Consider the following 25,903-nt stretch of genomic DNA (forward strand, 5'->3'; position numbering starts at 1 on the left):
CATCCATGTGAAAGTTTGAAGAGTGACCAGTGTATGCGAGGGTTTTCAGTGTGAGAATGGAGCTTTACTATCTGAAAGCCTCAAATCAATTTACTCAAAATGACACTATTCAGCAAGGGTATGCATGTCTAACTCCCAATGTCATGGCATCCCAGTATTTTCTGACATATCTGACCAAAAATCTGTTAGACAGCATGCTCTATATTAGAGCTTGGAAAGAATGACACACTGGAACCATTCAGCACATCAGAATGTGGGTGGCCTCTGGTCTGATAAGAATTATTAGAATTATTGGAATCTCAAGACATTTCATACTTTACCTGATCCGCACCAAAAGGGGTGATGTTGGACTTGACCGTACCAACCCCTAACGCGATCAGTATGAGTCCACAGTAGACTGCGGGTTTGCAGTATGGTGTGCGAGCATTGCAGGTCACGTTGTTTGGTGGGGGGAAGCTGGTGTTTAGACATTCAGGTGCTTGTACGATAAATTGCCCCTGATCCCCGCATAGATTCTGCATTGTGTCCTCATCAGAAATAAATGGGAAAAACAACATGCCAAGGAAGTAGAAGACCAAGCTAAGAGCAATGGTACAGAATTTCCCAAGGTATGCATCTGCTAGCCAACCACCGAACGGTGAGATCAGATAGGTGATTCCCATGAACAAAAGTGGTGCCTGGCTCGCCTCGGCGCCATCCCAACGAAACGGGCTGGTGTTGAGGAACAGAACCAGATTGGATGTGATGCCATAGAATGCAATCCTCTCCAGGGACTCGGCCAATAGGATAGCTGCACACGCCAGCCGTCTCCCCTGGAACACTGATGGTGCGGGTGCGTTCACAGTCCCAGAGTTCAACAGCGGGGTCACCTCATCAGCATCCCTGTCGTCTGCCATTCCTCTCGCACGTTCCTCTCTGCTTCCCTCTGAGTTCCGACCTGTATGGAAACATGGGGTAAAGTTTAGAAAAACAACGTTAAAATCGTTTGTTGCCAAAGTTCAAAGGATGTTTACAGCAGTTGTACTGGCTGAAATTGTTCAGCATGTGTACAAATTGTAACTTACCCACATAGGGAACTCCAAACTAGCTTGAGCACAATGCTCAGACTTATAAACAGCAATCATGTGATAACAGCGCAGGGATAACATACCTTTCAATCTTGTTAACACGTCTGCCGATCCCCCGTTAACCGAATAAACTTGTGTACGCCCGTGAGTTTCTTTCTGAAACCCTGGTTCAATACTCAACACTCTGACAGGAGAAAAGTATAAGCAGAATGAAAACACAAGAGTGTCAGAGTCACCGCCAACCACATGACCCGCGCCCCGCGAGCCCACCGTAACGCGCGTGCGCGCAATCCTTGGCAGATCTACAGGATGGTGGATCGGTGCGCATGCGGTTCCAGCCTCTCTGCCAGCTCATCCACCTGCTCTGAACTCTGTACCCGGAAGCAGAAGTCGCCCCCACAAGGAAGTGATACTGTCTTGTTTTGGTTTTTGCTTCTTGGCTTTTGACGTTTCATGTTTTGCTCGCACACATAAGGACGCGACAGGGGCGTGGGGCAAAATAACGGTGGTACTTAAATCGCAACTTCTAATATGCTGTATGAATTCAGTATATGACAGAGCATATACATATGCAGATACCTGTTGTTGCATCATTTAAAGAGGGACTAAAGCAATTTAACTCAAGTGCTTACCGTGGCATGGTGCTAGAGAGAGCAGACATTGCCAGCGAGGTGGGCTGTTGCAGCGCTTGGCATAGTGGGCATATGATATTGCCCTTAAACATGCAATGTGTTTTGTTTTAGGAACTGCAACTGATTTGTCTTTTATATGGTGTGGTATGTAGACCTGGTCGAAAGATCTGCATCAGTGGCGTTATGAAATTACTCTTTCTTGCCTGCCTAAGTCCAAAAACGGGGAACTGCACCACAGCTGAGAGGATAAGGTAATTTACTTTCAGATAAGTGTAGGAAGTATGTAGCCGATACTAGAGTGTGACAACCACAATCCTTTAAGAGTACACGGGGAAACTGACCAACGTGTGGCTACAACCCACCAACAAGTGGCCCTGCACAGATAGGACATCAGGGGAACACAAAAGTACAAGTACAGGTTATTTTGATGTTAATAAACAGATGATACCTGTCTAATTGTCTGCTACTTTAACTAACTTTAGTCATATTGCAAATAATTAATTTGGATTAAAAAAAAAGAACTGGTTTATTGACGTGCCTACTTAACCTATACGTTTACTGATGTCTGTCATCGCAGGGCTCACGTTGAATCTGCAGGCCACACTTGTGTGCTTCGAGATGCATCAGAATTCAAATCTTCTGCTGAGGTGGCCAAGTTGGTCACTCAGAAACCTCCCTTCGATGGTGCACTGGCCATACATCTGTACAAAGCAGGGAGGCTGCTCTTGGGTAATTCAACTCATTCAATCGTGTTCTCTTTCCAAATCACATTTGTGTTAACGTCATTCCTGTAAACAAGGCACTACATCCGTCCCTCTATTTACCTCTCCCGCTGTATGTTGTGCTGACTTTGACACCAGATGTCCCCGTGCCCTTTGGTGTTGTCTTTGGAGGAACAGATATCAATGAGGATGTGAAAGTGGAGCACAAGCTCGTGGTTATGAAGCAGGTGCTGCTGAAAGCCAGGTGACGTACATGCAAATGACCCTCTTCAATGTATATACATCATTGAGAGATTCACCATCACTGCGACACAATGTACAAGGACAACTTATTGTCGTTTATATAGTAGCTGTTATCTGTTAATACAAGGTATACGTAAGTATCTGAAGGCACATTCATATAAATGTGTGTGTATATATCTATATATATATATATATATATATATATATATATATGTGTGTAACTGAATTAAGACAGTGAGGCAAGGAAAAAGACAGATTAATGCCAAATCCACAGCAAATTAGAAATAACAGGAAGTTCTTCTAATGCAAGTCTTCTAATCCAATTGTATTGAACATTAGATGGTTTGGAGGCATTTTGATGAATTGAGAGTACCCCATTATATCCCAGAGACACCATTCAAAATCCCTTTCTAGATTTGGATTATTGTACCAAATATTTAAGGCTCAATCAATCAATCACCCTGGTTAAACAGCTGTGAATTTTATTCCTCATATATTTTGTGCTGAAAGTTGCTTTATATATTTTTCTGCTGTATTTGCCCATTTAAAGGCGGCAAGGAACACATCTATACACCTGTAGGGGGTGGGAGAACAGGGTGGATCACAGTCTCATGACTTTAGAGCATCTGAATTATAGCTCCTCCTGCTGTTACCAGTTCTCATTATCCTTTTATAGATCTCGATCAGGAAATTGCAACTAACAGGCAGACTAACAGACTGCAATCCCATTGCAAAATGCAATATCTTTCTACTAGGCTTGGCTTGAAATGTTTACATATTTGATTTGCTCTGATTGATTTAGTAATGACGTTATTTGCTCTGAGATCAAATACAAGAGAAGTTCATATTTTGTGTTTCCACTTGGAAATGGATCATTAGATCGTAGTAGAACTGGGCATGTGTGATAATTCCTATTTGTTTTCTTGAATCAGGTTTGCTGTCGCCTTCACTGCCAAGATGAAACAAATGGCGTATGTAGTCCTGGTATGCTTCAACTACTAGCACACATACTTGTCATTCTTGTTCTAAGTCAGTGTCATTTTGTTTAGTGGCTAACTAAGCACCTTAGATTTACATAAATAAATAGCAATCAATACTAGTTTGAATCTATTTGGACCTATTTCACGACTTATCATTGTTTGTGTTACCGTAGAGTCAGTGAACAGTGAAAAAAATGTCTTCTTTAAAACATTGTTTGTTTATATACCTATAGTTTATGAGCATGTTGTGTTGGAAATATGGACCCAAACCACTAGACTATCACAAAATACTGCCCCATCACTAAGATAAGATAATAAGGTATTATAACCAACACCACTGTGTTTTTCATTTCTGATTCGATTCCTCTGTCCTCAGCAGGCAGACACAGAGTTCAGGCACTGCCATACTTTTTATTGTGCTGGAAAAAAATACCCATTACAATCCTTCATTGGATTTCCTTATGGAGCAGATCTGACACCTGTGATAACATCCATTCCATTTCCGCCACCTCTTCCATGATCCACTCGCGGTCGCTCCTTCGGCGTTTAGCAATGACTTCCTCCCATAGTTATCTTCGGGGGTTGATCATTATAAAAATGATAGTGGGCCAGGAACGAGTTCACTTTGTCCCTTGGTGACCGATATTATCTATGGCAAAGGAAAATGTGACTAAAAAGGAATTACATTTTGCCTGCGAATAGTACATGTGTTTCTAATACTCTTGACAATACGCTTCCATGGTCTCCCCAGCGTTCCCCGAGCAGCAAGATCTACGTTCAGCCCCAAGGTAAGCCAAGCCCAGCAGTAAACCTGCTGTCCCTTTGCTGTTGCTAAGCCCTTACTTTTCATTGCCAGGCTTGTGTTCGCTCTTTATGGACATAATGACAGTCTGATTGTTTTGTTTTCCTCTTGTTTACATATTATACAACTATTAACACAGAATTATTACTATAATTGCTACAGTTGTTTATGCTTTCTTTCCATGCTAGCTTTTCTGTGACGTTATCTGATGTTTTGTTGTGCAGGCATTAGGACTGAGGCCACGGAGAAATTCTCCTGGGGTGAATTCTTGAAGAGCTCAGGTATGACTACAAAGATATATTTGTGTCCCTTCATTAATCAGAAGCTAATCACCAGCTGCTATCTAAACCTGGATTATTATCATTCTCATGAATATCTAGCTATGTATTGTTATGGGTTTTAGGTCATATTTACATTGACCTCTTAGTAAGACCATCAGGGTTTTCTTGTTTTCTTATTCTTATACTTCCTTGATAACATTCAACTGACACCCTCACTCGGTTACTGAGTCTATTAGCCAGCCAAGTACATGGAATATCCAAACAATGTGCACGCCTTATTTTCAACAGCTTAAAATATTGACGTTCAATTGTCTTCCTCAATGTCTGACTCTCTCACAGTTCAAACGTTGTCGGCGGATTCATAGCAACAGTGTTGGAGTCTGTGTAATTCCAAACTTCATACAATATGGAATATGAAAAGCCTTTTCATGGACCTTCTCGGTATCTCCCCCATAGTTGTTACACAGCAGGGGGCTGTGGTAGTGATGACGATGGGGGAGGGAAGGGAGGCCAGGGGTAGGAGGTCTCCCTTTCAAGAGTCTTGAAGGCCTGAGTTAAAAAAAGAAAAGTCCCCATCGTGTGTGCCATCGTGTGTTTACATTACTGCATAAGTTTAATCAGATTCTGTTTTTTTCATGTATAAAATGTCATACCGTTCTACACACTTTACTCTGCTTTCAAGCATTCATTTGCCACACAGCTTTTCTTAGTGAATAGTATTGAATCGAGTATCGATTTTTTAATCTAGTCTTAACCCCCAAGGATCGAATTGAATCGTGAGATACCGAAAGATTCACACCCTTAGTCTTGTCTACAGTCGTCCTGCTCTTAAATAAATATATGATGAGCATCTCGGCACTGTACTGCATTTCCCCACCCGCACCCCTAACTACACATACACCCACACACACATAGGGTAGATTCTGAGCTGTAAATTGGACCTTGTGGGATAATGTCTATCGCCCGCTGGGGGAGACCCATGCCAGGTGATGAATCTCTGTCCGGCACAGGGCCATTCCTCAACATACCTCTGAATAATCAGTCATACTAATGGCCCCATGTCTATTGTTACACTTTAAATTCAAGTCTCAGTTGCTCTATTTTTGAAAGAAGTGATGAAACCCTGGTTGTGTTTTGTTCATCCTTTTTTCATATCGTTGCGTTGCAGTTTTGAATTTCTCTCAGTAGTTGAATCGAAGAATTTTCTTATGGACAACTATTCTACGAAACGTATGATGCCCGATTCCTACAATAGGAGCATTCGGTTGCACCAAAAGCCTCTGCCTTCCTATCTCTCACGAGAGTCCACTGCATGCAAGTCCATCCTGTTACAAAACGCACGCTTCTCACACTCGATTCCGCCCTTAAGTGCCTCCAACCCGATATGAAAGCAAAGGGACTGGTGGCCCTCCGTGCTCTGGTGCTCCGACCATGCGGAGACACACAGCACATCTTCTCGGCGATAGAAGTGAGCTTTTGTATCTTCTTGTTGCTGTTAAGTACAGCCTAGTGATGAAGTCCCAGAAGCTCAGGCCCCAGCGAGGAGCTCCCTTAGCGGGCGGCACAGTTCAAAGCACCCCGGCTATGGGCTCTGTCGAAGGGCAGGGGTTATGAGAAGGGCACACAAATGCATAGATATTTAGTAATCCTAAACTATACAGATATAATACACAGATACAGATATAATGAAAATATTGCATAAATATCTACCCCTATTAGCTATCTATTACATGTTGCCAAAGTGACCATTACAATTTGTTTGATAATTGAGGACATCTTAGTCAGGGATGCCTACAGGTAGACTGCGGACGTTGGTACTGGAACCCAGAGCCTTCGGCAGGGAATCAAAAAGCCCTAACCACTAGACTATCCTTCACCTATAAGTTAAATCTACCCGTGGTTATCTTCAACAAAGGACATGCATTCACCGAATCTAAATGTGATGTTTTCAATGTTGTCATGTTCTCCTCTGTCTGTGTTGCATTGAAATCCAGCCAGAGCATGTAAACAAACGTATGAACACACCAGCATGCAGCATCTCACTGATACACCAACAGGGGGTCTATACAGATCACAGTGTCCTTCTGAAAATCAAAGCTGAATCCTCAAATATGTGTTTTGAATACTACCCTCTGAACCGCGTTATTTCCCATGCTGTGAAAGATGAATTGTTTTTGTTGCGGTGGCTTTTTGTCTTCTTTGAGCACCCTAGTCTACCGCCTGCTAAGAGAGGTCTTTGCCCTTGTGTGCTTTTTTGACGGGTTAACTATTATTTTCAGACTTGTTCTGAGGTAGTGTCAACATTGTGTTTACCTTTGTCTGTGTGAAAGTCAGTGACTGGATAACTCTGTCAACTATGAGACCCTTTTATTTTGAAAATCCCTCGCTGTGTTTCCCTCCACCTCACTGTCATCCAAAGATACCTTTTAATAGCATTTAAAGAGCCTACCTTATCCACCTGATCTGGACTTATGTGTCAGCAGGGGATTCAGACCAATGCACACTAAGAATGCCACTCTACTGGACTTGCACTGTGCACATGTTATCTAGCGTTAATTCTAAGTATCGGTTTTGATTTCTCTGTTTATCAAAACACATGCCATTGTAGTTGATTACAGGTGCTTCCCCAGCCTAGCAACCTTGCGTGCCTCAAACCTATTTCATTCTATCAGGGTCAAAGTCAAACATCAGGGATCAAAGAGGGATTTAGTCACACAGAGTCCTGTTCTTTTCGTCAGCACAGTGGCCTAGCTTCTTATAGTAACTGTTAACTAATCTCACCGTTTCAAATCCACGGCACAATAGGCACGCAGTGTCAGGAGCACTGCATGAAACATGATCTCATTGCTACCCATCACCTTCGACTGTGTACAAACGCTGCATTTAAAGAAGGTTAAAGAGTCAAGTACACAGCCAAGTTCACACCCAAACTTCAGTCTTCTGCTACTTTTGATTTGAGCAGTCGTTAATGATGTCTGATACCATCCTCTTTATGCCCTGTCCTGGAGGAATTTCATTAAAGTCTAAGTCAGTGCCGGTCACTAACAAGTAGTTCTTAGCTTCCCATCGGGAGGTCTTCCTGCAGTTAACTACCTTTTAATGCCATACTCTAGAATTATGTTGAGCCCGGGTCAATTCAAAGTGCGTTGAAAGACTGGAGGTTCCAGCAGGTCTGATTGGACGAGGGTCCATAGCGGACGATGTCATCACAGCATGGTTAGTTATTGGGGTCAGGTTTCAGCTCCTTTCTGTCACTGCCTGAATGTTCGGGTGTGCCTCCGTGTTTTTTTGCCCCCTTATGGTGAGGAGTGCTGTACCTCTGCCAGTCCCCCCACACTAATCTCCAGAACGAGCATGAAAGGCTTTAATCTTTGAAGAGGGCTGATCTGGTGTTGGCTGGCACGCGGCCAGCTTCCCCGAAACATGTTGATGTTGTTAGCGTGCTATTACAGTCATTTTTAATCTCAGGCTGTTGACTGAGAAAATTGTCGGCCCGGCTGTTTAGGGCCGGCTAGCATGGCAGCATGGCTGATTAGTCTGCAACCTTGCAGTGCTCCTACCAGCCAGCCCGTCCGGTGGGTGTGGGGGCCGCTACTATCAGAATTATGGAGGAACATTAGTCATCGCCGTTGTGTCTTCCGTGTGACCTTGCATGATGTATTGCTTTCATTATGGCCGGTTGTCGTTTGGATGTTCATTATGCGGTTTCTGTGACACCGTGGTACTGTTCTGCCTCCCACTGCCCTCCCCACCCACTTCATTCACAAACGCTCATGCAAACGTGCACGCTCGCAACGTCCACGCTACCATTTCAGGTTTGAGCGGCGCCCGTGCGGAGCAGCATCGCGTCTTCCTGTTGGTCTGTGGACTGAGGAGGGTGAAGGACCCTCTCTACCTGGCGGAGGTGTTCACAGGTACGCCAGGCTGCTCGCTGCACCACAAGCTATCCACTGCATGGAACAATTCTAAGACCCTCCGCAGGAACCGAACGTGAGTCTGTGGAGAGGAGGCCTGATGCGTTTTCCTGGCATCGCTTTAGATCCACTCAAGCCTTAAGTGGATGAGGTAAATCCCAAGATATACAAAGCTGTTTGTGCGGCTTTGCTGCCCCGTCGGGGTGTTGAGTGAGAGTGAAATGGCGACTTGTGGCGCTGCAGGGCCACACGTTATCTGATGAAAAGCACCAAAAAAAACAATGTTCAAATAGCTTTCTGTCCCTGTTTACCCTGCTAGGGACACCGTGGGGCAGTTTAGGTGCAGAGAGCTTTTCTCTGCACCAATTCAATTGAGAACACTATTGGCTTTTCTCTGAATGATTAAGCTTGTACGATGACTTCTTCTGTGAAAACAACAACGAGAGACCTGTCTACATTCTCCTACCAATTTAGTTTTGCAATTCTCAAAACCAGAAAAAACATTGGGCCGTTTGATATTTGAATTCGGGCCTAATTGATTCTTCTTCCTCTGTCGGTTTGCTTCCTTTGTTTCCCAGAATGGCACCGTGAGGATCCTCTCAATGTCCTGGTTATAATCGGACCAGAGGTGAGTGCGAGGTCGGGATAACGTCAGTCTGTTTACATGCACTACGGCCTATTTTAAGCCCACACGGGCGCCCGACAGACCGGCAAAGGAACACACCAGCATCACTGCGCCTTGCCAATTGAATTAAGCAGCCTGGGCATCCCGATAAAAGGGCCCCTCGGACCTGCATCTGTCTTCAATATCGCGCCCTGTCGTCACGGTTTGAGCACTGTGAGGAAGTTACACGCTAACATGCCGTGGGAATACCGACGGTGGCCTCTAATTGGATATATTAGGCAGCGGCATTAACTGTTGAGCTGGAATTATGGTCGACATTGAGCTGGAAGTCTGCTGCACGCTGTGGGGAGGGGAGGGCAGACTGCAGATGAGGGGCAGCGGTCGGTCTGTCTGTCTGCAGGGAGCCGGTCAGACGGCAGCAGGCGGGGGAGCTGTTGGACGGTACAGCACTAAGGAAGGCCCCAGCCATGAGTGACTCGGATAACGCTTTCCCCCATCCTGCTGTTGAACGCAACGGCTCGGCAATGTTGTACATTTAAACATACAAATATGGATGGATTAAAGACCAGTGGATTGAACTGTTGACCTTCCTGGTGGTTCTGCAGAGCGAGGTTATATACTTATCCCCAAACCCTTTTTCAACTTCTGGTTTCTTCCCCCGGTTTGATTGAGTTGTAGGGATTTATTTCCCGACTTAATTTGACTTTCTTCTAAAACTTGCCTTGCTATGACACGAAAGTATCTTAGAGCCTTTTCTCTTCTTCAAACAGCGGTGTCAGACTAAAGGTATGTTCTGTTTCATCTCTCCAACATCTTGATCACGGCCGGCCTGAGACATGCTACGTCCTGCTATCTCCTTTTTAAGATAGCAGCTGCTTTACCCTCCGCTGTGCTTTGTGCCATTGTGATTACAGGCTTCTGTGGAAGCTGAGAAATGTCATATTTTAAGGAATATAATTAATGTTGACATTAACGAACATCTCGCGACCTTAAATCAGAAAGTCTTTGTACTTTCATTGATTATAAAAAGGAAAATATATCCAAGCCCAAATTACTTCATTAATAACGAATGAGAACACTTGACATTTCAAATTGGAAGATGAACATTCCAATAAAAGCAATTTCTTAATAATAATTCATTATAAATTCTAACATCATCCATGGATGGGTGAGGTTTTTACAATGCTGCTGTAAAACCAGAATGACCTAACTGTTGTCCGACTTTGATGCCACCTTTTCTATATAAAACACTAACTTCATCTACTACCACCTACCCACCAATAGACACGGCCTGCCTGCCAGCATCTTTGACCTAAATTGCTCTGCGAGGGCCTTGCTTTCGGCAGGCTAATGCAGGCAAATCCCACATAGCAATTAATCAGCTTGGCCTCCCACCCACCCACCCAGCCTCCCCTGACCCCAATCTCCAAACATGCAAGATTTCCGCCCAATGTTGGGTGGTGATTTGAAAATGATTGAGACGGTGTTTACCCCCTGCTTCTGATTAGGTCGTTGCGGGCCAAGCTTGTGTGCCTAATTAAGGAATTGTTTGACTACTTTCTTTTATTTTGCCTTTGTGTTTTCCGCAGATTGATTCTGCGCTCACAGAGGAGGTGGAGGCCGTTGCTCAAAGGTAAGGCCTCGCTGTTGTTGGTTTGCGCTGCGCACACGGCACCAGACTCTGGATCCGTCGTGCTGATTGGCAAGCCGTTGCTCGCTTGCGAATGACTATTGCATAGATTTATCTACTAGTCCCCCCGTCCCTATTTATCCTGTGTGTCCCTAAACATAAACAAACATAGATTGCATCTGCCATAATGTGAATCAAATTGAAATCTGCTTGAAGATCCTCCTGGTATCTTCTTATTCTGGCAAAGCTGTTTCCTTTGCAGCCTCTGCCCCCCTTCTACTCTCAACTTTGTGGAGACAGGAAGCTGTTCTCTCTGGTCTCAGCTTACAGAGCTTGTACCTGCACTCTGAGTGCATGTCTCACACACACTGCCCCCGAGCCTGTCACCACTGCTCTGCCTCATTCACGCTCCCGTGAGCCTCCCGCGAGGCTCCAGTGATTCAGGCTGTTATGAGCCCCCCGCCCACCCATACCCTACTTCCACGTTTTTGGCAGGCGGGCCGGGGTCTTCCTGGCCCAGGGGAGGAGCCAGCGGGAACTGCATGCGGTGGTGCGGAGGTGCTTCGCCGTGGTCAACAGCTCCATCTCGGAGGGCATGTCGGCGGCCATCTTGGAGGTATACCTGATACCACCACCCCAGTTTATCAGTATCATTTGCAGTGGAGGACGTTATTAATTAGCTAACGATGAATGAATATTTAAAGCTGTTTCAAGTGAGAACCGATGTCTTTCCTCACCTAGTGCATGCTCACGTGCCAGATCCTTCTCTGTCTACTTGGGTGTGTTCAATTTATCCAAATGAAGGGCTTGCCTCCGAACTTTCCCTCCCTCTCAGTGAGTGAACTCATAATCCAGCTAATCTCTTTTAAAACTGTAGATTAGGACAATCCACAGAGGGCTTACACTCTGTTTAAGAAGTTTCACTCAACAGCCTGCTGGGGAGATTGGAACTAAAAGAGACGCATAATTCCCAGAGAGCGAGCCAAGTCACCGCCGGGCTGAGAAGCCTGGCTGCACATCTGCTCGGGCTTAATCAGGCCTCGTTCCCATCAAGGTAGCGCCCCGAAAGTATTTACGAGGAGGTGACTAGCCTTGATTAACTATTCGTCAAGCGCTGAATGAATAGCCTGGGAACAGTAATAGCAGGGCGAGAATTAAAAAATGCTGCCTCTATATTTAATCAATGTCCGATCCACATCAATCCTACACCAATGTTTGGCCCTTTTCTGATGATATGCTGCATAGGGATAGATTTTATCGCCTGCATTCCTTCTAATTTCTTAGCGAGCATCTGACATCATGCAGAATGAGAATTATTCAGATCAGGTTCAGGTCCAATTTCATGCGTGAGCTTAGATCCAACACGTATTTGACCCCTGTCCGTGCGACCGTACGAACCTTCAGAAAGAAATCCGAAGCGAGCATGGACTCCTTCGATGTGAACCTCTGAGCCGCGTGTCTCCCTTCCCCCGGCAGGCCATGCATCTGGAGGTGCCTGTGGTGGCCAGGGACATCCCGGGCAACGCTGCGGTCGTCCAGCACGAGGTCACCGGCCTGCTGTACTCCAGCCCGCAGGTACAGACCTCCAACACATTCACTAAGCCCTGATGAGCTGCGACACAGAGGCCACTGTAAAGCCCAGCAGAGCAGAGCCTACCGACATGAGTCGGACTGCAGAGCAACATGCAGCTACGGAGCACCTTCCTCCCACTGATTCCAAGAGCAGCACTTGCACTAGAAGTTGTCCCAGAAAAAACATTTGTGCTGAAAACTTGAAGCCGCTTTGACAATCTTCTTTAAATTTCCCATCGTTAGGCTGATCTATATGGGCAACATACAACAAAGGGGCTACTGATGTCTCTGCAGTGGGGGTGATTAGATATGAATCAGAGGGCCTTCTGGGACAGACTATAAGGTGTCAGCCCAAAACGCCACACTGATGCAACGCTCGGCAGCGAGCAGGCAAGGGGTACAATGATACGCCCGGGGAGGGGGGAATGGGGGGGGGGGGGGGAGAAACAGATCTTGTTTGGGAGCATAACAACGACCAGGACTCACTTTCTCAGTCTCGACGCCACAGTCGTGACAGAAGAAGATGGGGCGCTCTCTCTGCGGCAGGGGGGTCAATTGAGTGCTCAGAAAGGGGCTGAAGAAAAAGCATTGCTTGGATGAACGTCTCACAGACTCTGGAGTTCAGATCAACAGTGACCTCGGCTGAGAAAGTATGGATGAGCGTTGAGTGAGGCACTCATCTAGTGTTACTTTTCAAACCCCTCCTTGAAAGGACGTTGTCTTATGGAGTGATTTGGCCGGTAGGTCAGCTGCTCTCAACCGTAGAAGAGGCAGAGAGAGCGGCGGGAGTCCAGTGAGGGACGTGGTACACAGAGGGTGGAGTGATTAGACTCACATTGCCTCGTGAGCACGTAACCCGCACTGTAATCCTGTTGCTGAGGATTTACGGGGCTCAGGTCACTCTAGACTAGAGCACTCCATGAGAGAGCCTCTTGCAAACACAGGAGGGCTGCTTGCAATGGCCTTCTGGTCTGGCTGCGGGCGAGGCTTTAAGGGCCTGCTGACTCACCCTGCAGCAGTGAAGGCCGTAGGCAATCTGCAGAGCCCGTGCCATGCTTCATTCCTCGGCTACCTTGGTGGTTTCTCTAAGCTTCCTGGCCCGGAGTGATGCAAAACTTCAGAGGCCCAGAGGGGGGCCTCTCGCTAGATCTTATTTATCACACAGGGGACGGCATCAACATTCACTAGGCCTTTGCTCTATCACCACACACACAGACACACACACACACACACGCACACACACACCCATCTTGATTCCTCACTCCTGCTTCTCAGCTGGTGCGATGGAGGGTTTGTTTACCAGACGCCGTCACTCTGGCGAAGTTTGCCTGCCATCGTGTGCCAACGAGAGATGGCAGCTCTCGGGTTGGACCGCCAAAGACGGTTGGACGGCCGTGCGGCTGGGTTGATGTCCCCGACAGATGTCCCCGCCAATTAAGAGACGTCCCCCCCCCCCTTCACGTTGTTTATATAGCCGTAAATCTTTATAGTCTACTACTATAATCTTTAGTCTCAGTCGCGATGCCATGTGTATGATTGTACATAGGGGTTTTATTCTATATTTATACAGCGAGGAGGAGAGTGGGAGCAGGCGGGGGGGGGGGGGGGGGGCTGGGCTGGGCGAGCGTGAGATGAAAGCCTGTATGCAGCGAAACTGATCTATATCCCTCGCTTTGCCTCCGTCCCTGCCAGGAGTTTGTTTGCCAATCGCAGAGGCTTCTGTCGGACGGGGAGCTGAGGGAGAGGCTGGTGAGGACGGCCAAGCTGTACGTAGAGCAGCAGCACAGCGTGGAGCGGGAGAGGGAGACCTACCACCGCCTGGTCCAGAGCCTGCAGTGAGACCACAACCTTCTCAGGAACCCAGACCCACCAAAACGTATGGAACTCAGAAGGGTTTTTTCGTAATAGCCCACTCAGGATTCACCGAGTGCCTTTCTATGGAAAACATGTTTACGCAAAGTCGATCCAAGACATTAGCTTTAAAAGAAGGATGTTTCACGTTTCTGGTTCCAATAAGCAATGTTATTAAATGTCTGAGAGAATTCAGGAAATATAAAAAATATACAATATGTATCATGTGTCTCTGTAGAGCATATCTCCAACAAAGTCTTAATAATGCTGGTATTTTTAAACCAAAGAGTTGAAGTGGGTGCAATGCAATTATTAATCTTTTGGTCAATCTATTTTGGGTAAAACATTTTATGCCAATAAATCTTTAAACAATATGCATTAAAAGTGAATTTACTCTTCTAAATTGTATGTGTATGGGTAATTCATTTGTTCATGGGATTTCAAATATTCTGATGTTATTTTTTATTGAATAATTAATTCTCCAGTTCTCTAGTTTAAAGTAAGCGTATTGCAAACTTTTTTTACTTTTCCATTTTCAGTACTGCATGTGACGTAAAACTCCATCGCTAGAACACACTTAGACTGAGAATGTCCGACAATACTTCTACCATCCCGGTTTCTATGGCGACTACATCCATTTTTCATGAAGTGCATCTGTTCGGTTGAGTCACACGGCCACACTACAGTCAAAGCCCTGGGTGAAAACACAATTTGGTGTTCAGGGTAGAGGGTCGGGAAGGTGCATGTAATTTATTGTCACAGACGTTGGTTGTGGCTGCAAGCAAACATGAAACAAATGCTCGCAAACGGCAGCCCAAGATGTCTCTGGTCAACCATCACCTGTCCAACAACAACAGGAGCACGTCGGAGATGCACACATTCATGTCCACATTGTGTTTACTGACTGGAGATTTCAATATTACAGTTGTAATGAGATTTGTTATTTACACATTGCCAATTCATTGGCAGTTTCCCCTTTTCAGAGCATTTTAATGTGGGTTTGAAAGATAAGCTCAACGAATATATATATATATATATATATACTATATGTGAGACAGTGAGTAAAGACCGTATGTTAATAACACTGTACTGAAACACGATGTACTTCCAGCAGTCCTTGGAACAATAACTTCACAGAAACAACTAAATTGCTGTGCTATTTGTTGCATAGAAAATAGAGCTAAAGGCAATATTTAAGATAATACATTTTTTAATGTAAAAGAAACCAGACAGGGTTTATACACAGATCAACTCAAATGTACAATGTAAGTTGGAGACCTGGAACGAATAAGACAAAAAAACTCTCATAGACCTCCATTCACATGGGAGATCAGAAAAGTTCCGGATAAGTGGTACATCACATAGTTTAATAACTTTGAAATCCAAACCATTGCTTATTAGGTGCTGTGGTGTCATACCAGCACATCAGTGCAAAACTGTACAGCACAATTGTTCAACATGCAGTGTGGTCATGTGGTGCCTTAAAGCAATGTGCACATAAAAAGTTCCACAAGCCTAGCAGTCCGGAGAGTACAAACACGGGCCCGGTTGACAGTATTCACAATGATAAACAGTGCATTTACAGTGGATAAAGGCCTTGGTAGGTAATGCAATCAGGCCCATGTGCCTTGCGACATCACCATTTTCAACAACAAAGCAAAGGCATTGAGGTGATCAAAGCCGCATTTCCTCCAGGTGCATACGAGAGGTCTGAGGGTCTTTATTGGTCATCACAGCTGGTCCTCAGGCTCTGTGACCGGCCCTTGGGGATGCTGCTTGTCGTGGCTGCTCTCCTTCCCCACCCAGTGGATGCCCTGGTGGCCGTTCTGCTGAGGCGAGTGCTGGCGCTCTAGCGTGGAGAAGGTGGTGAACTGGACCCTCTTCCTCTTGCTGGTGGGCGAGTGCAGGGAATCGCCCCCAAGGTGCTTGCTCCGCATTGGCCCCCCGCACCCAGGCGGAGGGGAGTCTGTGAGCGAGGCAAGGCAGCTGGGCCGTCTGGACAGGGAGGCCGTCTTGTCGGGCCCGATGTCCATCACCGTGGTGGCGGTGTGGTTGTCCTGCTGCAAGGGGCTGCCCGGCACGCTCATCACCAGCTCGGCGTCGGTTCCCAGCCACACCCAGTCGTGCCGGTGGCCCGTGGGCTCCGGGCCGTGGGAGGGTGGCTTCTTGTGCCTGAACTTCACCACGTATGAGACGCAGTTCCCCAGAAACACCAGGATGGCCAAGCAGAAGACCCCCAGCAGGGCATACATGCCGATCTCCAGGTCTGTGAGCGGCCTGTTGACCAGGACCTCCTCCCCGCCTATCTCCACCCCGGGCCCCTGCCCGGGGGCCCCCGCTTGGAGAGTGAAACTGTTGTAGTTGACCAGGTTCCCCGGGGCTTTCACCGTGCTGCCCAGGCCCACGGCCCCCGTGTCCTCGGCCTGGACGTCGGCCTTGCGACCGGGGCTGCTCACCACGCTAACTGGGCTGACAGGACCACCGGGACCCCCGGGGCTCTTTGGTCCGCTGGTCTTCCCCACGCCGCCCAAACTACCGCTGGTGATGATGGTGCGCTCGGCGGGTCTGACGGTGGTCACTTTCTGCTTGGCTCGTTCCTTGCGGCCCGATACTGTGTTGCCGGCGGTTGGGGAGTCCTGGGACGGCGGCTGCCGCTTCCAGTCACTGTTGAGCTCCTCCCCGTCGCTGCCGTAGTCACTGCCTCCGTCCTCACCTCCGTCCCCACCTCCGTCTCCACCGCGGCTGCTGCTGCCGTTGCCGCCGGCGCTGGTGCTCTCCGGCTGAAGGCCTCCGGCCTGGAACTTGACCCTGAGGCTGCCCTTGCCCAAGGCGATGATGCTCTTCCTCTTGGACTTCTGGCAGGCCTCGCAGATTGACATCTCGACCTTGACTAGCAGCCCCTGACCCTCCCCCTCCGCCACCACGACCGGAGGAGAGCCCTGCACCGACGCCACCCCCGCGTTCAGGGAGCTGACGGTCAGCAGGTAGGAGGCGGCGTCGTAGATGTCCAGGGGAGTCTGGGAGCCGTCGCTGAACTGCAGCCAGGTACTGACCAACGCTTCCTGGATCAACACACAGGAGAACAGAGCACTCAGTGAAGAGCAGACACGTTGATCAATGTATATTAATTAGAGCTGTCAAGCGATTAAAATATTTAATCGTGATTAATCGCATTAATGTCATAGTTAACTCTAATTAATCGCGATTAATCACAAATTATTTTTCTAGGCTAAATATCCCTTGATTTTTTTGTCCCATAATTCTTCTCATTTTAATTCTCTTATCAACATGGTGAAGTGCATCGGCTTGCCTTGTGCAAATGATTTTTTATGATAACAACATTGGCATATACACTGATCAAAACAGGACGATACAAAAAAAGAGCCTATAGTGCAATTAAACGACTGCTTTGAACAAATGTCATTTGAACATAGCAGTCAGGCTACTGCTTCTTTGTTTTGAGCCAAAGAAAAAAAAAAAAAAAAAAAGTTTATTTTTATTTTTTTATATAAAATAATTGCGTTAATCGCGCGATAAAAAATTGAACGCCGTTAAATTTGGTTTGCGTTAACGCCGTTAATAACGCGTTTAACTGACAGCTCTAATATTAATGTATGCTTTTCGTTGCACACTTTCATCGGAAGAAATCTTTGCAAAGGGGGATTCAAACCCCTAACCCTGGCAGTTCTAATATCGTGCTTTGCTAGTTGAGCTGGACAGGAACAGCCATCTTGCTGTCTATGTGTTTGGTCATCTTTAGAGCTACTTGTCACTAGTTTGATGTGAGACATGCAGAATAACGGGGGTTGGATGGTACCTGCTTTGGGCTCTGCAGAAGCTCCTGGCTGGTGGTGGTGGCCAGGATGGCTCTGTTGCTCCCCTGACTGAGCTGCAGGGCCATGGACAGACCCGCCACCATCTGGACCCCCAGCTCCGTGAGGCTCACTTTGTCGTCCACCACCGTGATAGTCTGCTTTGCCAGTATTGCGTCTGTGAGCGGAGAAATTACCTGTTTTGGAAATTACCATAATGGAAAAAGTGTCAGGCCTGTGTGTCATTTTAGATCGGGATTTGCAGTCTTGAACACAGTATTTGTGCACAGGTTGAATAAACTGTAACCCACTGAATACGATGCATGTTGAGATTGACCAGCATAAATCCATCTAGGTAACGTAGCTAGTGTATCCTCGCAAACATATAAATATAGTCATCACTTAACGTTGCATCAGTAAGTGTTGCTTACCTGATGAGGCTTCCTGAGCTTCCTAAGCTAACTCCGTACTAACGTTGTTGAAATGGAGATAAATTAACGCTGGTACGGTGCCATTAGAAGGGGTGATATTATGCCGCCAGGTGTGATTAGCCATTACAAGCCAAAAATCTGCCCTTCCCTGCGCCTTAGTGACGTAACAAGTGGGAGTGTCCACCTATATGTATGCTGGATGCTCAGTCTGCCAGCCTGAGCAGTGTACTTTAGTAAATGTTGCTACAGTAAATACATCTTGGTAGACCCTGCTACTTGGTATACTTGTGATGTCACTAAAACAAAGGGCAATGGCAGATAATGGCTAATAACACCCACACCTGGTGGTCTAACCTAGCCCCTTTACACCACCGGCCCGGTGATCCGGGGTTACCTGGACGGAGGTGGTCCCGAGGTCTCGTCCCGACAGCACCCTGCCGGCCTGCAGACGCGCCACGCGGGGGTCCTCCACCTTCAGGAAGTAGCGCACCAGTTGTGTGACGTCCACCTGCCAGTCGGAGCCCAAGAAGTAGGCCTTGGGGTCGCGGGGGTCCTCCTGCTCGGCCGTGAAGTGGGTGAGCACCCGCACCAGGGCGTGCTGGAACTGCAGCATGCAGCCTTTACCCTTCCTGTCCTCCTCCTCGCTGCTCCAGCCGGGCCTGGGGGGGAGAGAGGAGCCTGGAGGTTACTGGGGGGAGAGAGGAACCTATGGGTTACTGGGTGGAGAGGAGCCTGGGGAGGAGAGAGGAGCCTGGGGTTACTGGGGGGAGAGAGGAACCTATGGGTTACTGGGTGGAGAGGAGCCTGGGGAGGAGAGAGGAGCCTGGTGGTTACTGGGAGGAGAGGAGCCTGGAGGTTACTGGGTGGGGAGGAACCTGGGGGCTACTGGGTGGTTGATGCATAGCCAGAAGGATCTGGGTTCAAATACCACATGACCCACATGACCCACGTCTACCTCAAGGCCCCCCCTCCCCCTCTACCAGATCATTAAGGATGTCCAAACAAGAAGCAGTGTCGCTTTGGGTGTACATTTTTGTTGACAGTAGATGACGAATACATTTTATTTTTTTTGTCTAGGAAGTCCAAATGTATTTACTTTTTGTATTACAAAAATTAAAGGTTAAAAAATAGATTATAATAGTATACTGTCGACCTCTCAGGAAAGTAAAACACTCAAACCCCGCAGAGAAATATTGTAGAAGATAATACAATAGAAGCAATCAGGTCACACCGTCCGCAGTGCAGTGTGATGTGTAGCACTCTCATCACTGCACTCAGTCTATTTGCTTGATGGGGCTGTTGTTGTGAGTTATGTAATGGCATTAAAGGCCTAAGCCTCACAGCAATATGATTTTTACCAGAGGAAAATGGGTCTGCATGCAAGAAAATATGAATGGGTGCTGCTTCTAAAATTTTCTGCTTGTGCGAGATTGAAAACCGGGATCAGACCAGGGATGTGTTTGTGTGATTGTGTTTTTGTGAGTGTGTGTGTGTTTGTGTGGGCCTATAAATGTGTGTGTGTGTGTGTCTATAAAGTATTAACGTGTGTGTGTGTGTGTCTATAAATGTATCAATCTGTGTGTCTACTGTCTATATATATGTGGGTTTTGAGTGTATATTTGTGTGCGTGTGTGCGTCTGTGGGGGGGGGGGGAGTCACGTCTTACCGCTTGGACGTGACGATGGGAACCCTCCAGCTCTTGATCTGGCTCAGCTCCGTGTCGGACACCTCCATCTGCAGCGGCAGCCGTGGGATCCACACGTTGAGCTCCAGCTGAGCGCTCAGGAAGCTGTAGCTGAAGTTCACCAGCATCCCCACTTTCCCGCGCATCTCTTTACCGTTCACAAACACGTAGTCGCATCTGTCCGACACCTGGGGGAGGGGGGGGGGATTGATGGAGCGACCACCAGTCAGCAAAAAAAACAACTCTGGTCCCGTTCGGATTCCTCCGAGACAACCCTAGACATTGCAACGCTGTAATTATTCCTGGAAATGTACCTCTCTATAAACAACCTTTATGAAACTCTAAATCAGGATACTGTCAACTCAAGCAATGTCAGTTATCTAACCTAGGACGGAAAACGAAGCAAATATTCAGATACGTCACCGTTTTTGTTAACAAATAGACCAGCAGTTGAGCCATAAATTCCTTTCACAGGGGTTTTGGTCTCCATGACTCACAAAGTAATATCCATTGGTTGTAATAAACAGCCCAAGATAATCACAGACGTGGAGGTTTTTAAAAGAGGCTGCATCGCAGTATTATGTAAATGAAAATACCTCTGCGTTGCCATGCTAGACATCAATCCTTCACATACAAGTGCATTCATTACCCTGTAATTCCAAAGGTAACCTTGGCAAGTTTTCAGCAGCTCTGATCCTGAGTTCTCACTGAGACCCAGAAAGACGCGAGTCATTCTACACACTCAGTACCGCCACAGGACGGTCCCCACCGCATCGCTGACAGGGCAGTGAGATTTCACTCCCTGGCCCCTTTGTAAGTGCGCCAGGCAATGTAGAGGAAAATGAATAGTGACTTTGACACAACCAAGGAGGCATGCAAATACCAAATAGATTGGCACTCTTATGCATGTGAGAGTGACCATGATAGGAGCATTTCTCACATGTAGGAAAAAGAGTGACCTCCCATTGTGGTCACTCTTTCAGTGTAGCTTTCAGTCACGTGGTGCAGCGGCCCTAATCCTTGTGTCATCGCTGCTCTGCTCTTCTCAGTTAATATTCATGGTTTCCTGGCCCATATGCAACATGAGGCAGCACTTGTGAACCTTCTCTCTTTCTCTTTTTTTCATCTAATCTTCCGTTGATAGTGAGGTGGTCCAGACTGCTCTTGCCTTGGTTCAGAGAGGACTAATTGAGCTGTTCCGTCTCTGAGACCTTCTGCTCAGCCCCGGCTGAGGTCTCCTAAAACCCTAAGTCAATAAGAGGCTCAGGAGGCTACATGACGGCTGGGCCTGACAACACTAGAATCAAATATCCTTGTTTATTGGGATCAGCGCCGACGGGGCCCAATGAGATGATTGCATCTCTCTCTGTCACCTGTTTTGTTCACTTCCTCCGACCTAGTAGGCCCCAGTACCTCATAACTCACTCTGATTCAAGAAGATAGGCTGAATTGGCTTCCAGATAAATCCACTCCATCCATCAATAGGTGGTCTGACAGTCGTCAGTGGCTCTCACAGAGAGAGAAGATATCAGAATCAAGCTGTTAAGGAGATTAAGAGGACTTTTGTGATTGAGGCGGATACTCAGCCCTGCAAACATACTAAGAGATAATCTTAGAACAATGCATCAAAAGGGACGCAAATGTAATGGTAATGGAGTACTGTGGCCCGTTTTCTGCCCCTGAGCATAATCCCTTGTCCTGCATTGTACATGTTTAACGTCCTATGTGCCTTTGAAACATCCCGCATGTTGGTATCTGTGTGTATCTCTTGCTATGAGACTATTTCTAATCCAAACAGAACTGTAAATTACACGCATCACCAGAGACATCTGCTGTTTGTGTACTCGACTTGCATGCATTGTTGCCGGGCGATGACCACGTTTGTAAGCATATGCAGCCATTACTAGGGGCTGTCTTTGTTTTTTAGTGTTGCTGCTTTGTTGTGATCATTATTCGAGTCACTCTTCTAACCTTGAGTTTACACATCCACACGGCGTGACCTCAACACACCCTGGACTCAGGACTCTCCCTGCAACCTCCAATTCATCAGTAAACAAAAGCCTGCTTATTCCGAGCTGCCCCCGGGTCCGAAGGCTAGCAGGGCGAGGCAGAGACTCACAGGAGGAGATCCAGGGGCCCGGGCGCTGGGTGTGGAGGTCATACCTCGGGAGCTGCTCCTACCCCAGCCCCCTCATCACCAGCGGGGAGGCTGACAGAGGGGTTTGCGCCGGGGCCAGACACATCGCTTGTATTGCCACGCGGACAGAGAACATGAAGGAGGTGGGAGGGTGACTTTGGCACAACTTATTTGCTCTCTCCCTCCAAACTCTTTGGGCCCTCCGCGACAAGGATTGTCTGACTATGAGTCCAAATTGTCAGTTTATGCATCGGTTGAGGGCAGATGCACAGGACATTATTTTATTTGTCCCCACTAAACCTGATTTAAAGGACTAATAACTCATCAAGCACCATTGGACCATAGGTATATTTGCTCATACTCAGCTACTAGGAAGCACAACTGGTGGTAATACCTAGAAGAGACTGGCCAGGAATTGGTGAAGGCTAAATCTGAGAAATGGCTTAGCTTTTAAATGAAGTTGAGCTGTAAGACTTGACACCAGCATCCTGGGAAAAACTCCCTTTGTCCCGATTCCAATTGTACATTTAAGAAGGAAACACTGTGGACGGATGATGTGTGTGGATGATGGCCTGGCCTGGCCTGAGTCAGACTGATTGGACTCTCGGGCTCAGTGAGGCTACACACCTGTTGCACATTGATTGCTCAATGTGCAACCAGTTAAAAAAGCCATCAACACACACACACTCAGAGCGAGATCTCCTGCATGGCAGCACCAGGCCAATTATCATTATTCCAAATTACAATAAACCGTCTGCAACACCAACGCCCTGCGTCCTTTGTCTGGAGGAGCCCAGTAAAGGGCACCTCTGTGAAGGGTGGCGTGTAGCACGGACCAGGCTACAAAAGCTACAAATGACACTCACAATACCATCAGAAGAGGGGAACCTAGAGGGCGTGGTTAATGATGCTGCGGGTGGGACGCAGGGGCGGAGCTCGTACCTTGAGGACGTCTTCATCGGTGGAGCTGCAGTCGGTGAAGTCGGACACGTCGGTGATGACTCCGTCCTCCTCCACCGCCACCGTCCTCACGGGCATCACCACCTTCTTGCCCGTCAGCATGGCCGTGTTCAGGATCTCCGTGTCCTGGCGGGCCAGAAAGCCAACGCTTGAGGGGACGCTCAACAAGAGAACTGACGTTGAGTCTGTGATGCTGCTTATTGATATCGAGGTTCCAAAACCAGCTCTTATCCTAAAAGACAAGCATTGATCATAACAGCAGGATGAGCTGATTCTCCCTATCATTAACTGAGAGAACCAACATGAAGAAACACAACATTATACAGTTTCCCATTCGATATTCGACCTGTATCAATGTACACACACTGCATTAGCAGGACAAATCATTCCATGGAAGCAAATAGTCTTCACACACATAAAAGCCCAGGAGGTGGAAGCATATTGCCGTCTTTGTGCGGATATGGTTCAAAGTAGAGTTCACAATGCCATGTTTTAGTTCACCATGAGTAAAACAGGAGCTCAGGATGTATTCTGCTTATGCCGCGCTTTTAAGATGTTCAGATAAATAGAGCCGCGAATCATCCAATTAAATCCCTACTTCCATCCCGTGAGCCTCTTATCACCGCGGTCATTTGAAATGCTGTGCAATTTCGCTTTCCTGTCACTTTGTTTTCCTTTAACATTTATTGTATGAGGCATCATCTTTTCCTACGCTGTTTTGATGTGGAAAATATTGTTTATCTATTTTGAGACGTTTGTCAGATGCTCTTGACCTTTTCCATGAGGTACAGATCTGAAATAGATATATTGTGTATCATACATCTATTGCATATGTATGTATTTTGTTTATTCACTGCAGAACAAATTCTCTCCCTCTGGGATTAATAAAGTTGTTATTTTATCTCTCGCCTTGATCACATCAGATATAAACAGATTTATTTGATAAACACATTTGCTTTGGTCGTGCTGTCCTGTGGCATTTATCCATGTGAGACCACTGCGTGTGTGTGTGTGTGTGTGTGTGTGTGTGTGTGTGTGTGTGTGTGTGTGTGTGTGTGTGTGTGTGTGTGTGTTTGCACGCACGTATGTGTGTGTGTGTGTGTGTGTGTGTGTGTGTGTGTGTGTGTGTGTGTGTGTGTTTGCACGCACGTATGTGTGTGTGTGTGTGTGTGTGTGTGTGTGTGTGTGTGTGTGTGTGTGTGTGTGTGTGTTTAAGTGCATATGTGTCTGCGCTCATGCATGTCTGTGTGCGTGTGCGCACATGTGTGTGTGTGTGTGGGTGTGTGTGCGTCTTTGTGTCTGTGTGGCTGTGTGTCTGTGTTTGTGTGTGTGTGCGTGTGTATGGGCACTCCTGTGTGCATCGGAGTGTAGTGCACGCCAGCCTGGGCTAATTCTAGGAGTAATCCGTCAAGTGAAATTGAATGAGTCGACTTGCCTCAAAAGTGAGCAAATCAACCAGATGGTGGCCGTGCTCCTCTCTTCTAAAGACATACATATAGAAATGACTGTTTGGTCTAGTCAGTACAGTCAGGCTTGTAATCCCCTTGCTGTAGACCCTCTGATGAGCAGCTTTAGCCCTGGCAGATATTGAACAGGCAAATCTATATATATTAAAAATAGAGTGATCCGTCAGTGCTAATGTCACTCTTGGCCAACCATCAAATGTTCTGATGTTGGCCTTCAGTCCTGAGGTCATCTTTTAATCCAACCACACTGTCATATACCCAAATCAAATCAGAGCAGGGTGTGTGCGCGTGCCTTTCCACATTACAGGAGGCTGTCCTGCCTCATCACGTTAATTCACCGCGACGCACAGCAAAAAAGGTCTGCAACACGTCTCAGGCGGAGGCCTAATTTACATGTGTGCTTCAATAGAAACACAACAAACCACACGTTACCTCTAATGCCATACAGACCACCTCAATGTAACGCAACGCTACTCCATGAAATCCATGTTCAACTGTGTTAGCCCTGCACAGGTCACCACGTTCATGCCTGGCCCCATGATGGATTCACAGGGCTCAGTGGAACGTGGCTGCATGTAAGATGGCAGCTTGATGAAGCGATCCACAGGGCATCGGAGAGAAGCCAGGTTCAATACAACACAAACCCACAAGCCACAAGAGGGAACATGAATACGGGGTCCGTATTTAGTCAGTAATATGCTGGCATGTGGCTCAGGAGGTAGAGCGATAACCGGGAGGTTCCTCGATCCCCGGGTTCCTCCTAGCTGATTGTCGATGTGTCCCTGAGCAAGGCACCTAACCTTAACAGCTCCCGACGAGCTGGCTGTCACCTTGCGTGGTTGACACCACCATCGGTGTGTGCATAAATGGGTGAGTGTTAAGCAATATTGTAAAGGGGTTGCCACTGGTTAGGAAACGTCATATACATGCAGTGTATTTACCATTTAATATCTAGATTACGGACATATTATATATCGGCTTTGTGTGGTAATGAACGATTGAGAGAAGCATGTGGTTTCGATTGGAGGTACATAATAGAGAGTGTTTTACTGGGACCGAGCCACACTGAGGAAACAAAACTTATTTTTAGGACA

The 25,903-nt window shown here is 46.9% G+C and overlaps 3 protein-coding genes across 11 annotated transcripts in view; 1 reads left to right on the top strand and 2 right to left on the bottom strand.

Moving 5' to 3' along the window:
* Positions 1-2,606, bottom strand: part of slc15a4 (solute carrier family 15 member 4) — a 24,924-nt gene extending 22,318 nt beyond the window's left edge. Inside the window, exons 1-3 of the mRNA XM_030357828.1 lie at positions 2,524-2,606; positions 1,151-1,251; positions 321-937 (exon numbers count right to left, since the gene is read on the bottom strand). Coding sequence (XP_030213688.1) covers positions 321-896 — 576 coding nt within the window. The 5' untranslated portion in view covers positions 897-937; positions 1,151-1,251; positions 2,524-2,606. The remainder of the gene's footprint in view (positions 1-320; positions 938-1,150; positions 1,252-2,523) is intronic.
* On the top strand, positions 1,452-14,722 carry glt1d1 (glycosyltransferase 1 domain containing 1). Of its 8 annotated transcripts, none has more exons than XM_030357830.1 (13): positions 1,452-1,575; positions 1,852-1,950; positions 2,277-2,428; positions 2,560-2,665; positions 3,597-3,648; positions 4,396-4,432; positions 4,671-4,727; positions 8,543-8,641; positions 9,220-9,269; positions 10,856-10,899; positions 11,392-11,512; positions 12,373-12,471; positions 14,161-14,722. In XM_030357830.1, exons 2-13 carry the CDS (start codon positions 1,883-1,885, stop codon positions 14,305-14,307), a joined length of 1,032 nt encoding a protein of 343 aa, XP_030213690.1. In that variant the 5' UTR covers positions 1,452-1,575; positions 1,852-1,882; the 3' UTR covers positions 14,308-14,722. The 8 variants fall into 8 exon arrangements, with proteins under 8 accessions (XP_030213690.1, XP_030213691.1, XP_030213689.1 ...); XM_030357831.1 differs by having other exon boundaries at positions 1,461-1,572; XM_030357829.1 differs by having other exon boundaries at positions 1,469-1,738.
* A 785-nt stretch (positions 14,723-15,507) lies between these two features.
* The window catches only part of LOC115545053 (transmembrane protein 132C), a 34,834-nt gene continuing 24,438 nt past the window's right edge, over positions 15,508-25,903 (bottom strand). For both annotated transcript variants that reach the window (XM_030357813.1, XM_030357814.1), the window contains exons 5-9: positions 23,326-23,469; positions 20,229-20,434; positions 18,957-19,221; positions 18,137-18,328; positions 15,508-17,381 (exon numbers count right to left, since the gene is read on the bottom strand). In XM_030357813.1, the coding sequence (XP_030213673.1) occupies positions 16,050-17,381; positions 18,137-18,328; positions 18,957-19,221; positions 20,229-20,434; positions 23,326-23,469 (2,139 nt within the window). In that variant the 3' untranslated portion in view covers positions 15,508-16,049. The remainder of the gene's footprint in view (positions 17,382-18,136; positions 18,329-18,956; positions 19,222-20,228; positions 20,435-23,325; positions 23,470-25,903) is intronic.

The sequence above is a fragment of the Gadus morhua genome, chromosome 6 (genome assembly GCF_902167405.1).
Source record: "Gadus morhua chromosome 6, gadMor3.0, whole genome shotgun sequence".
NCBI classification, from domain to species: domain Eukaryota; kingdom Metazoa; phylum Chordata; class Actinopteri; order Gadiformes; family Gadidae; genus Gadus; species Gadus morhua.

Excerpts from the sequence above, each read along its gene's own strand:
- glt1d1 (XM_030357830.1), top strand. The coding sequence starts at position 1,883 with ATGAAATTACTCTTTCTTGCCTGCCTAAGTCCAAAAACGGGGAACTGC. Across the intron at positions 4,728-8,542 it reads TGAATTCTTGAAGAGCTCAG|GTTTGAGCGGCGCCCGTGCG; the intron begins GTATGACTACAA and ends CTACCATTTCAG. Across the intron at positions 12,472-14,160 it reads TGCTGTACTCCAGCCCGCAG|GAGTTTGTTTGCCAATCGCA; the intron begins GTACAGACCTCC and ends CGTCCCTGCCAG.